This window comes from Podarcis liolepis, assembly GCF_965112155.1.
Source record: "Podarcis liolepis genome assembly, chromosome: 5".
Classification (NCBI taxonomy): Eukaryota; Metazoa; Chordata; class Lepidosauria; order Squamata; family Lacertidae; genus Podarcis; species Podarcis liolepis.
In genome coordinates, this window is record NC_139556.1 from 33,517,641 (window position 1) to 33,531,295 (window position 13,655).

Below are 13,655 nucleotides of genomic sequence, written 5' to 3' on the forward strand. Positions count from 1 at the left end.
TGAATCATTTTGTTCTGCAATCCACTTACAGTGGTGCCCCGCAAGACGAATGCCTCGCAAGACGGAAAACTCGCTAGACGAAAGAGTTTTCCGTTTTGGAGGTGCTTCGCAAAACGAATTTCCTATGGGCTTGCTTCGCAAGACGACAATGCCTTGTGAGTTCCTGCGGGTTTTTCCCCTCCCCCCCCTTTTCTAAGCTGCTAATCCGCTTATCAGCTGACCCGATCAGCAGATAAGACGCTAAAAGCCGCTAATCCGTCAATGGGCTTGCTTTGCAAGACGAAAAAACCGCTAGACGAAGAGAATCACAGAACGGATTCTTTTCGTCTTGCGAGGCACCACTGTATATGTAAACTTGGCCAGTGAAGCACTAGGCTTTGTCGAGAAAGTGAGGATTTTCAGCGGAGCAGCAAAATCAAGCATGTTAATTTTATTCGTGCCAGAATTTCAGAAACTTAACACTTCAAAACAGAACCTTGCATTAAAAACAAACAAACAAACATGGGAAGCCCAGTAAAATTTGAAGTTGCCCATCATATGAGATGTGCCAATGTTCTCTTGGGAGAAGTTACCTACTTTGCTAAAGAGAAATAAAAAATCCAAGGGAAGGAAAGCAACTAGCAATTAAGGAGGAAAACAACAGTGCGGGACCAAGATGCCTAGGTGGCTTCCTCCACTGGAGCGTTTGCATCAAAACGCCAATCCCGTGAATCAAGAAGCAACAAACTTCTAAGCTTGCACGCCAAGACAAGAGGCTCCCTGCTGCAGCCGGCAGCCTGTTCACACCTGCCAGTGTTTTGGAAAAAGCCATAAAGTACAGCAGGCAGCTTGCAGAATTCCAAACAGGTGCTAAGAGGGTTTTCACTTTGGAAAAACTGGATTATAATGGGCACCTGTAGACTTCTACTGCCATGCCTGCGTCTACACTTTTCAAACACCTGCGTCATTGGGGTTGTGGCAGCACGGAATCCCAAAGTAGGCAGACCTAGGAGGGCCATACATTTCAAATTACTTGTCAGTAATTACTGTTGATTGCCACTGTGCTCTCCCCTTTCCTGAGCCCTCTAAGCACACAACAGCAAAACAGCAAAACTAATCTTTCGGATAACATAGGCATGTTAAGTTACAGGTAGGTAGCCGTGTTGGTCTGCCATAGTCAAAATAAAAAAATTCCTTCCAGTAGCACCTTAAAGATCAACTTAGTTAGTTCTTGGTATGAGCTTTCGTGTGCATGCACACTTCTTCAGATACCATGTTAGGCATGTTAAGTCTCTCACTCTCAGATAGGCATGTTAAGTCTCTCACTTCATGCTGGGCTATGAAGAGGAAATGCAAGCACTGTAGTTCCTACTTTCTCCAAAACCCAAGCCAAACTGAGACAACACACACACTGTCTTCTCCTGAGTTCTCTGCCATGGCAGAGGCACTAGGGACAAGCAGGGCTTCCCCTCCCATTATGCAAAGTGTTGACAAAGGCAAGAAGAAGCAAGAGTGTTTTACACTGCTTCTTCTAACAATCTCCAGTGTCTGGAATTAAGCAAGGCAGGCCCAGTGTTGGGAGGGTGGTGCTAGGCTTTGAGAACAAAACAGAAGTTTGTCTATATTTTGTATGGCTCATTCAGTTCATAGGATCGTAGAGTTGGAAAGGACCCATGGGTCATCTAGTCCAACCCCCTGCAATGCAGGAATCTTTTGCCCAACGTGAGACTCGAACCCACAACCCCGAGATTAAAGAGTCTCAGGCTCTACCGACTGAGCTATCCCAGCAGTCACCGTTACCACATTCATAACAAAATTAATGCAACTGCTGCATGACAGAATGGGGTTGTCATTGTTTTGCATGATGGGCAAAATTCACAAAGAATTAGAACCGATTCTCAAAGCACTAGGCAAAAACCTCTGGCGCTGAAAGAGCATGTATTAGGTTTGCTGCTCACCGTACTTCATTGAACATACCCCTGGGATGTCCTATCGATGAACAGTCCCTCCTTCCCCTTTCTCACACTGATCCCTCGTGCAGAAACACCTGCACACAGACTATAAATAGCTAATATTTTCAAGTGACATTTCGATCAGAAAGCGGAGTAGGCCTTCCTGCTTTTGCAATTTAAGGCCCTATGTTTACTCTGTTCCCTCTGGGGTCCCCTTTGCGAGATCAAGGTTTATTTATTTATTTTACACTTTTCTCAATGTAGTGTTTCCAACAGCCAGCCATCATCGCTCAGCCTGCCCTATCAGAACTCTGTTTTAATCCTCACTATAGTACTTTGCAATCTGACAGATAGGCTGGTAAGCCTCTGTTAGAGCTTGATAGCACTTGCGAAAATTGGTTTTCCCAGACAGCTGTTGCAGCCCATTCTGCAGGACCTGGGCCTGTAGCAAATGCTGGAATCATCGTGACATTCAGAAAGGACTGGGGGAGAAGCTGCTGCTATGCAGTGGCAAGGCAACTTTTTCAACTTTGAAGGTTACAAGGGAAACAAGTGATAAGCCCAAAACACACAGCTAATTTGCAGATGCCTTTTCCCCTTTGCATGCAAAAGATCCATAGTGTGTTGAGAGGCCTGTGATATCTTGTTCTATTTTGCTAATTTTGTCTCTTAAGGTGTGCTTTCTCTTTTATGCAGGCTCCTTTGGTGCAAAAGATCTGTAGATCCACCTCCAGGATCTCCATTTAGGGCTGGGAAGGACTCCTGCCTGAAACCCTGGAGAGCTTCTACCGCTCAGTGCATATGACAAGAAGCTAGATGGATCAAGTGGCCTCACACTGAATAAGGAAGCTTCCTATTTTTATGTTACTTACCCTAAAGTGAGAAATGAGACAAGCGTCAGGCAAAGTGGGGAAGACACGTGTGATTTTGGATGGAAACTGGCATTAAAGCCGAAACTTGCCAGGCAGTTCTAAAGTTAAGGCAAGCATCTTGGAGGCTATCCCTGTAGCAAAAATAATTATATGGGGAACAGTTCTTGACATTCACTGGAGCTGCAGGAAGCATCTTAGCCTGCAACACCCTAGCAAATGCTCATTGGGTCCCGTGAGAGGTTACGGTGCTAAAACCATTAAAAAAATATATATTTTCAAAGACAATGCCTAGAGGTGGGCTGCTACTGTTCGCACTTCACAGACAAGTGTAAACGCCATCCATTCATCCATTTCTCATGTAGTACCAGAGTGATCCAGTTCTGGTTTTCCCTGATAGGAGACAAGTAAATACTGAGTCCATGCTAGCCCTTTTTACTTGATAGTTAATCAAACCTCCAGAATGTCATTCCTTCATCCTACTATTTCTGAGTTACAGTTTATACAACATGGCAAAAGTCTTGGGAGTAGTATGCACTGGGCTGCCAAGAGATGCAACCACAATCCCATCTGTACCTTTTCAAAAAGGTGAAAAATTCCTAACTTGAGCTGCAATACTGTGATGTGTGTGGATCTTTCATTGGACACTAAACAGCAGCAACAATTATGCAGCTAGACAATTGTCATGCTATGCGCATTACAGTGAAAGTCCCTATACACCTGTGAGATTAATGCCATGAGATGCTGGCAAGTTTCGAAAGCAGCGTATTCTGTGTTATCACACACAGCCAAGCCTCTTATTTAGAGGTTCTGCAATTCATCCCCTTCCTTATTCCTCACATACCTTTACAAGTATATGAATTAGAATTCCCTATGCAATGATGGAAAAGTTTATCAAATTTCCAACAAAACTATTTAAAACTTTTAGGAGGCTGGCTAATTTATTTAAGGAATAAATTAAGCTGCCTAATTTATTTTAAGCACTGAATTGAACTGATTGACTCATAAGTTCCAGTGCTACCTTTTTAGGAGCCCGGACAAGTACACTCTCAGGGTTTCCAACCTGCCCCCAGTTATGAAACCAGACTTTGAGTCCATAAGAGCACCTGGATAACAAAGGCCTTGACAGAAATTGTGAAAAAACATTTGCTGCTCCCCTTGTGAGAGAAGTGTGAAATAGTCTCATCTCCCTCCAGTCCCAGCCTAGCCTGAGTGGGGGTGGGGAGGGGGGGAGAGGGAAAACCACACATAAAAGATCAGAGTGGCAGCGAAATCCAAAAATTACTTATGCACTGTGTGATGAAGTACTTTCTTTTGTCTCTCATGAGTCCTGCAACTCATCAGTTTCACTTATCAAACCAACAGACGGTTGGAAGTACTGGGATCCAATGAAAATAAGGTTATCAAAAAACAAATTTAGAAGCTTAAAAGTTAAATGGTTTTCAGCAGTAATGTTTAAGTTAAAAGAAAAGAAAGGGCAAAAATTAAATTAAATTAAGGGAGAGGACTTGCTGAATAAATAACTGGAAACTGGAATACAGAAAGGGGAGGTAGGAGGAGGTCAGCGAACTAAGGTATAAGAAAATAAGGGATTGAAATTATACTTGTTTTTTGTCTGTGTTTTGTTTGTTTGTATATATAATTTTTGAAAATCTCAATAAATATCTATTTTAAAAAAAAGGAAGTACTGGGATCCAACTCAGCTTGCACTGAAGGCTGACATGTGCATGCAAAAGAGGAGAGTGAGGAAAAACCCTTAAAGTTTCCTAGACTGCCCTTTCTGACCTAACCTGTGCTGACCTTCCCTCCGGTACTAGATTGATACCCTTAGGGTTGCTGACCTCATTTCCTACTTCCTTCTCCTTCATCCTCACCTTGGAAAAGGAGACATCTACTTTCGGATCTCTCTGCAGGCAAGATGCAAACATAGCTTGAGACGCAACAGCAAGCACAGCTCACTGCATCTCCCAGGTTAGGCAGAACTAGGATCTTTCCTGGTAATAAACGGAGCTTTCTTATTTTCCTAAACTCAGAATCTTAGTGTGACTATATCCAGGGTAAAGTGTGCTCTTCCAATTCAGTATTAAGTTTGACTTCTGCTGAGTTTTTTAACTCCAAATGCCAAAATACTTAGAAACCTGATTCCCACACTGGACAACCACATGCCTCTGAGAAGCCCACAAACAGGACCAATATAATGCAAGAGGGATGAAAAGAAGATGTCCGTATCTCTTTTCTTCACTGTCATATTTTCTAAACTAAAAAAGCCCCAAATGCTGGATTATGGACACCACGTGCACAACGTATTTGCAAAAACAAACCAGACCTCTCTTCCATAAGTGAAAGTCTTGTCCTCCATAAGGTTTAAGACATAAAATTCATGCACTAAGCTCACAGATAAAGAGAAGGGTTAACACAGCCGAGTTAAAACCTGAATTCCCAACACTTACGCGAACATCCGAAGTTCCCTGCTCTGCTGGAGAGATTTCTTCTGAGCAGTTCTGAAGTTTGTACATCCAGTAATTCTTTGCAGTGATGATGAAGTTCAAAGGCAAGAGAGAGCTAGTCCCCAGAAGGAAGAAAATAATGTAGGTGCCATTGAAGTGATCTTTAGGCTTGTGAAAACCGTGTCTGTTTCCCTCTGGCTCCTCGAACAGGGGTGTCTCTTCTTGGGTAGTGACATCCACTGGTTTGTACAAAGAGTTCGCACTGTGGTGGTAGTCATCTTGCTCCTCCAAATCAACAGCCACTTTTAGGATAAATTGAAGATGTGCGAAAGTTATGGTCACATAGCATGACATTGTCACTAGCCCTTTGACCCCTATAATAATACCAGTCTCTCTTACAGGGATATGGTACACTGAGAGAATGTGCACCTCAACACTTCAAGCGAGCTATATAAATGCTTATTAATATTAAGAAATACAACCCATCGGGTTGCCACAGAAAGCTGCAGCAACAGTTGCAAGCATCCCAAATAAATCTGTGTTAAAAGGACAAGAGTTCCTGAATTCAAAGAAACTCCTTCGGTGTTCCAGAACAGAAGTAGTTAGTGTAGTTAATGCATAATGGAACACTGAGGCCCACTGCAGCCTAAACAAGTCTTTAGAAGGGCCTGTGCAAAATGTTCTTATTTAAAACAATGTTAAATATATTCTGAAATATTCACATGGTTTTCAAACAGTATTCACGGAGTTTGCTTTTGCTTTACTGTATGAAATAGTTGAACTGCTAGCTGCCGTGAGTCTTCAGGGAAGGCAGGGTGGAAGTTTGTTTAAAAGTTTGTAAGAGAGAGAACAAAGTGAAGGGACAGCATCATGTGGAAGTAGTTACCTTAGAATTAAATTTTTGATCAAATGACTCTTGTTAAGTTTTTAAGCAATCTCCATTCTTCTAAGCCCTCCTGTCCAGGTCATCAAAACAAGAATTAATGGACTAGGGAGAGAGTAGAAGAGGTTCCCTTTTGAAATATGTGGCTGAAGCACGTTATTCCTGGGAGAGCTGGGGAATATTTTGAGGCCAACCCACAGTGAAGAGAAATGGCAAAATGACATCTTTCATTGAGCCAATCAGTCGCTCAATAAGATGTGGAAGCTTTTTAGTTACACAAAAGCGCTTTGCCGGAAAGCAATCGATGCTTAATGTATGCTCGGTATGATTAAAAGAAAAAAGATATGCCACATGGGCAAATAAACTCTGGGAGCCAATCCAGGAATTTCCTTTCCTTTCAAGAAAGATGGGCTCTCACGGAAAGTCCCACCTACAATACAAACCTAGCTTCACTGCCTAAAAAAATGAATTATGGAAGACATCTGTAGGTCATCTCAGGACTTGGGATTTGCAAAACACAGCATTCTTCACACTTTTGGCCTTTTGACACTTGAGAAACTTATTTTTTTTAGGCCCCACTCTATTCTTGCGACTGCAATTTGCTTTAAAACGTTTTAAATACTGTATTTTTAAATTGCTGTCACCTGCCTTGGGACCTTATGGTAAAGGGTGGATAAGAAATGGAATTAGTATCATTAATACGCTGCCCAAACCCTTTGGGTACCCAGCACCCTTGACCAACCTAGGATACTGGGCAGCTGAGAAGAGGCTATTTGCTGTTCTCTCAGAAAACATGTTTTGGCCTGGCTTTGAGGGGGACCCACAAAATGCATGTTGGGTCCCCCTCAAGCCTTACAAACCCTGATAGGCAACACTAAGAAAGCCAAAAGTAAAAAAAAAAAGTCTTGGTGAAGCCTCTCCGTAGGAAAAATCCTGGTCCCCCCCCCCAAGTGGCAAGAGAGAGCGCCTTGGTCTCGACTGAAAAGGTGCATCTTGCGAACGGGAAGCTGCCTGGGCCCCCAACTCCAGGAGTGCGTGGCAGGAAATGCACTCTGCACATGCTCCGTGCTGCCGCCGGCAAACACCCCAACCTCGGATTTCACGGCGAGTTTCCGAGACCGAAACAAAGTGCGGCGGGAGGAGGAGCAAAGGCCGGAGGAAGAGGAGGAGAAGCAGCAGGCGGAAAAGGAGTCGCAGGTAGAGAGCAAAGGCGAAGAGAGGCGCAGCCGCAAAACCCCCGGCGGAAAGGTCCCCGTGGCCTGAGAGCCCCGCGGAAGAAGGCGCCACTTACTGTCGCCGGCCCTGCGCGCCTCCCCATCTGCTCTGAGCCGGGCCTTCCCCAAGCACAGGCTCCGCCGGCCCTCGCGCCAAAGCCACGCCCGCCGCCGCGCAGCGCCGCCTCCTCCGCTGCTCCCTCCTCCTCCTCCTGCGCGGGGGCTTCTGCGAGGGTCGAGCAAGGGCTGCTCCCTTCATCCCCCTTTCATCTCACCCGGAAGGTGTTCCTTAGCCCTTCTTGGAAATAGGCTAATTTTTTTTTTATAATACTACTAATAATAAGCATTCCTTTTGTGCGCAATGGGCACAGGTCACGACTGCTGCCCTGATTCAGGAATCTCTATCTGGATCTAAGTATATCAGATCAGTTCCCCCTAAAATATTTCAGGGCACCCAAAAATTGGTGGGCATGATATTGCCATTCAAATAGGGTGCGCGCGTGTGTGCACTGTGTCATGTGATCATACCTACCCCTCCCCGAATATTTTATTCAAGTTGGCACCCCTGATTCATTTCCAAAGCTCCTTCCCCACTTGCCCTCACTGCACCTAACACTCAGTTCAGGAATCCCATGTATTTACAGTGAGACTTCCGGATATACGACGATAATAATAATAATAATAATAATAATAATAATAATAATAATGATGAAGAAACAGGGGTCCTGCAGATGCCTGGTGCCAGACTCCGCCTATAGATTCTTGGGTGCTGGGGACCGACTGGCAGGCTGGGCTTGTTTTTCTGCCAGGCAAAAGGGCAGAGGGAGGTGATGGCCCTGCCATTAAGTGACCTACAAGACAAAATGTGATTTGAAACGCAGCAGGGGAAAATAAGCTCCCTGCGCTTTGGGCCACTACTGTGTAGATAGCCTTAGTGTCACCATTTACTGCAATCAGTGGACTCTTCCAATACAGGTAATACATGTCCTGCTTTCCCCAACTGCTTCCTCTTTAATCTTTAAGGATCTTAATAATTTCTAGACAACCTGCTGTGTAGAGTAATTTTTTACACATACTCTTACATTGAGCCAAAATGGGGTTATAGATGTTAAGAAGAAATGTTTGTTATGTTATGTTTTAAACCTATTTCTCCAGTCTAGTCCCCTTGGAGGTGGTAAAACTACATCTAGGCCATTATCACTTCAGATTGATTTTTTTCTTTTAATCACTGCACATAGAAAATTAGCATCTCAAGGGAAAGGTTGGACTAGAACCTTTCTTCCTGAAATCCAATTTTCTGTCTAGAGAGGATTTCTTAAAAATGCTGTGCCTGCAGTCTGATATGGTACAACCCAGACAGGTTTGCTCTGTGAGAATTAGGCCTCAGTCCACACTTTTTTAAAAAAATAGCTGTTTCTCTTCCTCTTTAGGATAATTTCCCCTCTGCTGGTCAAATGATCTGAATCAGCACTGTCAGGAGGTATTAATATTTGTTCTAGATGGGTTGCCCAGCTGTGGGTTGATGAGGCTCTCTAATGGTACAAAAAGAGGTTTTGTTCAAATCATTGGGTGTTGATGGTGTTGGCCGCAGCCAATAAGAGGAAGATTGTGACTTGCGTCTTGCTTGCAAACACTCCTAGGCAGTTCACTTGGAAATAAGTTGTTCTGATGTAACGAGACTGACTCCAGATTCTTTACAGACAGAAATTAAGGTTACAAACCTGACATATGCTTAAACCTACTGGTTTAAATGGGCTTGGACGCCCCCTAATCTTCCATGAGATAGGACTGAAAATGAATGAAATTTCATGGCATAGAGATGCAATGATGGGGAAAATTTCCCGTTTTAAGTTTCAAATACGAAAGCAGACTTAAGGTCGATAAAGGCACACACAAAGTTTGATTGCGATTGACAGCATATTTTTGTATGAGATGATTATACATACAAAACTGCACAGCTTGGAAACCAATATACTGTATATAAATGCTCTGTATATATTGTATATAAATGCACTGTTCTTTTGGAATTCCCCGAAGCCAAATATATCTAAATAAGTTCAGATATATCTGAGTCATGGTTATTATTGTTTTTCATTGATAATTAGGTAGGGTGTCACAGTGTCCTTCTAACATCTGGAGCGTACATGTTGGGTAGCCAACATGGTGCCCCTCCACATGTTGTGGACCACAACTCCCATCATGTCTGGCCATTCTACATGCTGGCTGGAGCTAACAGGAGTTGTAGCCCAAAGCAAGGAGTGAGAGCCATAGCTCAGTGGTGGAGCATCTTCTGTGTGCCAAAGGTTCCATGTTCATTCCCTAGCCCTGACAGTGAGTACCGATTAGATGGACTCAGTATAAGGTAGCTTCTTATCTTCTTTTTCCTATCTGGAAGACACCAGGGTAAGAGACTGGGAGAAAAAAGGAATACTCCCAGGTGAGAGCTGCGAGGGCCCACCACTTTCTGTGTGAGACCAGGGTTACCTTTAAGAGAGGACTCTGCATTTTCTCTTTCTGTGTTTTGTTTTTATTTAGATTAGTTTCCTTTAACGTGCTGCATTTTGAAATAGCTTTAATTAAATCTTATTTTTTAAAAGTCTGTGTGTGTTGGTAGATTCTAACACTGAAAGCATCTGTGAACGACAAATACCAACATCCTCTGCACTGTACGCAAATGCATAGTGGATCAATACCTGTGTAGAAAGGGTATAACTTGCCCTTAGACGCCTCCTTCTTTGTTGAAGAGATATCAGAATGATTGCCCTCCAGAGCTAACAAAAATAACTCAGCAAGGCTGCAAATGGTTTTTGTTTTCCATCAAACAGACAAAAGAGAAACTTCTGCATGCCCCTAAAGCAGGTTACCAAATGGAGACATGCGTAAAATTAGAAGAAATCCATAAGAGCACAGTGGCTTTCTTCAACGGCATGGCCAACCCAGGCCACGAGAGCACCCCAGGAAGAGATTGCTCAGCCTGTCTTGGCCTGTAAGCCATCAGCTCAGAAGGGACAAGCTTGATATTTCCAAGCTGCTGTGGTCGATCATGTCAGAAAAGGCACTGTTGAAAAAGCGCCTCAGATCAGATTAGCACAAGAGACTGTGACAGCCTGCCAGGGTAAACAATACAATTAGGGTGGGTAGCCGGGAAAACCTGCATTTAGCCCAAGCTGTTCTGGTCCATCAAGTAAATATTACCCATTAAAAACTGCTTAGAAAGCCAAAAGCTGGATGTATTCAATCAGTAATACAGATTTGTCTGGTGGCCTGTAACAGCTTTTGCAGGCTTTCATACACTTGTAATATGTATTTTCCCGCTGATAATTTGCTTTGGTTTACCTCACATTCTTTTCCTTAGCCAGCTATGGCCACTGTTCACAAAGTGTCAGTGTCTTTTCAGTCTTACTACTGATTTTAATTCATTTTGGGCTACTTTGAAAAAACCCCAAAACTTCCTGGTTTCCCTCTCAGCAGATCACACACATTATAAGGCTGAAAGCCCATACAGAGGTTCGATAATCTGTGCTAAGGTTCTGCACACAGAGTAATGTTTGCCTAAGCAAACCCTATTTAGATGAGTGGGACTTACTCCAAATCAGGTAACTTGTGTTTCTCCTGAGAGCTGCATTCCCTTGTGGTGAACAAGGCCAGAGACACTGCAAATTCTGCATTTCTACAGTACATTTCTACACCCTGCCCATTCCTGCCTTTCATTCAGACAAGCAAGAGGTGTTATCAGGTCTTAAAGACACATTCCAGCCAGGCAAAAATTCTTGAGATACATAGCAGGGCCAGCGAGGGGCGTGGCCTAGAGAGAAGGGGTGTGGCCTGGGGAAGAGTGCTGAGGGCCAGGTGGAGGTCTGCATTTGTCTCCCAGGGCCTGACGTTTGCCACCTGGTATACAGTGGTACCTTGCTTTACAACCATAATCTGTTCTGGAGGTCCGTTTGTAAACCAAAACAGGTTGTAACCCAAGGCGCGTTTTCACCAATGGGGCCTCCAAAAAATATTTGTTCGTAATCCCAAAGAAATGGGTTGTAATCCAAAAAAGGGTTGCAAACCGGGACACGCACTTCCAGGTTTGACGTGTTTGTAATCCAAAACGTACGCAAACCAAGGTACCACTGTATACTATAGGCAGGTTAATAGGATTGCAGCCAAAATGGACAGATGCAGTGGGGGTCTGCACACCAGTAGTACAAAACTGGCTGCTTCACTTAAATAACAGAAACAGGACATGTCATGTGTGAATGACCTTGCTGTACCTGTTAGGAGGCATACAAAGGAAATCACTCATGGTTACTGTTGAATGAATCAATGTAGAGGTGTTTGAACCCCTTCCCTGAAATCTAAAATGGCACCCCAGCATGCATCAGAGACTTGTTTCCTTCCCTTTTGCCCAAGGACGTTAGTTTACTGCCAAAGCCCCCTATTGCAAACCCAGTTCTCTGCCAGAAGAAGAAAACAGGCAAATGCCGTCCATTATTGCAAATGGAATTTGGCTATTTGGTCTAATAGCTCAATCAAGCTTAATTCATTAGGTACCATTCATCAAAAGTGGACAATCTTCTCTCTTCCTGCTTAGGCCTACATAAGATGTTGTGTTCTCACCATATAGTTCATAGTAAAGGGAAGGAAAAACAAAGATCATGAGGTATTTGAATTAATAGGGCTGATCTTGAGGGCCATAAGGAATGTGAAGTTGTGAAAGAGTCTCTCATCTTTGCATTCTGCTGCAGCCCTTTTCCTAATTTTCCTCACTTTTCTCTTCTGTCCTCCAGACTTGTATTCGTACTCCACAAATTTCACCCTGAAACATTGCTGAAGCACCTGTATACGTGTTCAAGCATTGCCTAGCCACAGACCAAACAAGAAGAGGTGGCACAAACTTAGCTTTCCCTTTGTCTATAGTCACTGATTTATCCTTCACTGAAGATAAATATGTAGGTAATACTTGCTGAGCAAATGTGCACTGGGGCCTAGTAGTTGTGCAAATTGAACTGCGGCCTAGTAGTTCTGGTCTCAAGGTATCTGTCACACTTTGCCATGTTTGCATCGTATCATTAAGTATTGGTGCTTAAGGGACATTTGGGTATTGCTGAAGATTCAGCCATTGACATTTTTAGCCACACTGTGGTCCACTGAGAAACCAACATTTATTTGGCAATTTATTGTTCGTGGTCCAGACCCCCCCCCCCAAGGCTCAGGGTCTGGGCCTCAGCAGTTTTGTAGTCACCTACATGCAGAAGGCCTCAGGTTCAGTCTCTGGTGTTATGTACTGAAGTTCTCACCCTTGGCCAGCAGGGGGATACTGTAGATAGTTTTCACTTAGGTCCACATATGCAAATAAGGGATTGAAAGTGACGTTCAGTGATTGGATAGTTACAGAAAATGGTTACTGTTGCGTTCTAGTGGAGCACTATATAAGCAGGCTGGCCGAACCCTTCAGTTCAGTTCTCTTCTGGCCTGTGAATAAACAAGAGCTGTTTGAAGAATCGCTGTGTCGTCTGATATGTTCACCCACAACCTAACATCTAGCATCTCCAAAAAGGACTGGAGGAGACTCCTAACCTGCAGTCAGTCCGTATGGAAAGTACCAGTCTGAATGGACCAGTGGTATACTGATGGACTTGATATGCTGCAGCTTGATGCTGCTCTCTGCCTCCTCAGTATCTGCCGCCTGAGGCAGCTGCCCCCCTCTACTGAATGGCAAGGCAGGTGCTGGGTAATGGTTCAGATATTCCCCAGGATCCTGCCCTCAGTGCTAGTAGTTAAAAGCAGTGCCTATAGCAACTTGTGGCTCAGAGGTTGTGAACCTGTAGCCCCGGCTCCAAATGCAGACTCCGTAATGGAGGCTGCCCCTAAGCTGCCGGTGCAGTGGAAAAAAAGAGGCTTACATTGTTCTGTAAAACAAAACAGGGTTGCTCAAGAAGACAATAACCTTCTTGAACCACCATTCCCTGGGAGCTAATTTGAGCTTTCCCCAAGAGCTTGCTGTGATATCTTTAACACAAGATCATTGCACTTAATATTGCAATAGTTGTGGCCATCTCTGATACATTAAGGAAGCAAATATGCTTCTCAGCCTCTGTTAAGAAATGTCAGACCGCACCTAATGTTAGCCAAAGTATTAAGCAGCCGGGTAATATAATAAATATTTAATAGATCTATGGCTGTGACTTCTGATCAAGCAGGAGCGATGGAGTTAGCCCCCTTCACCCTATCCCAGCATAATAAACTCACTGCAACGGATCAGTGGCGGAAGAGCAATGCTGCCACCGTATGGACCACTTGCATAATGGCAAACTGCAAAG

General features: G+C 43.8%; 1 protein-coding gene and 1 long non-coding RNA gene across 4 annotated transcripts in view; both read right to left on the reverse strand.

The window, feature by feature from the left end:
• SLC29A3 (solute carrier family 29 member 3) overlaps positions 1-7,513 on the reverse strand; it is a gene marked incomplete at its 5' end in the record, with an annotated part of 33,953 nt that extends 26,440 nt beyond the window's left edge. Inside the window, 2 exons of one of the 2 annotated variants that reach the window (XM_083503115.1) lie at positions 5,251-5,549; positions 7,422-7,513. In XM_083503115.1, the coding sequence (XP_083359241.1) occupies positions 5,251-5,549; position 7,422 (300 nt within the window). Of the gene's footprint in view, positions 1-5,250; positions 5,602-7,421 lie in introns of those variants that run through there. The other variant, XM_083503114.1, reaches the window with a different exon arrangement.
• Positions 1-13,655, reverse strand: part of LOC310706885 — a 525,877-nt gene that overhangs the window by 26,440 nt on the left and 485,782 nt on the right. The gene's annotated exons all lie outside the window — the stretch shown is intronic.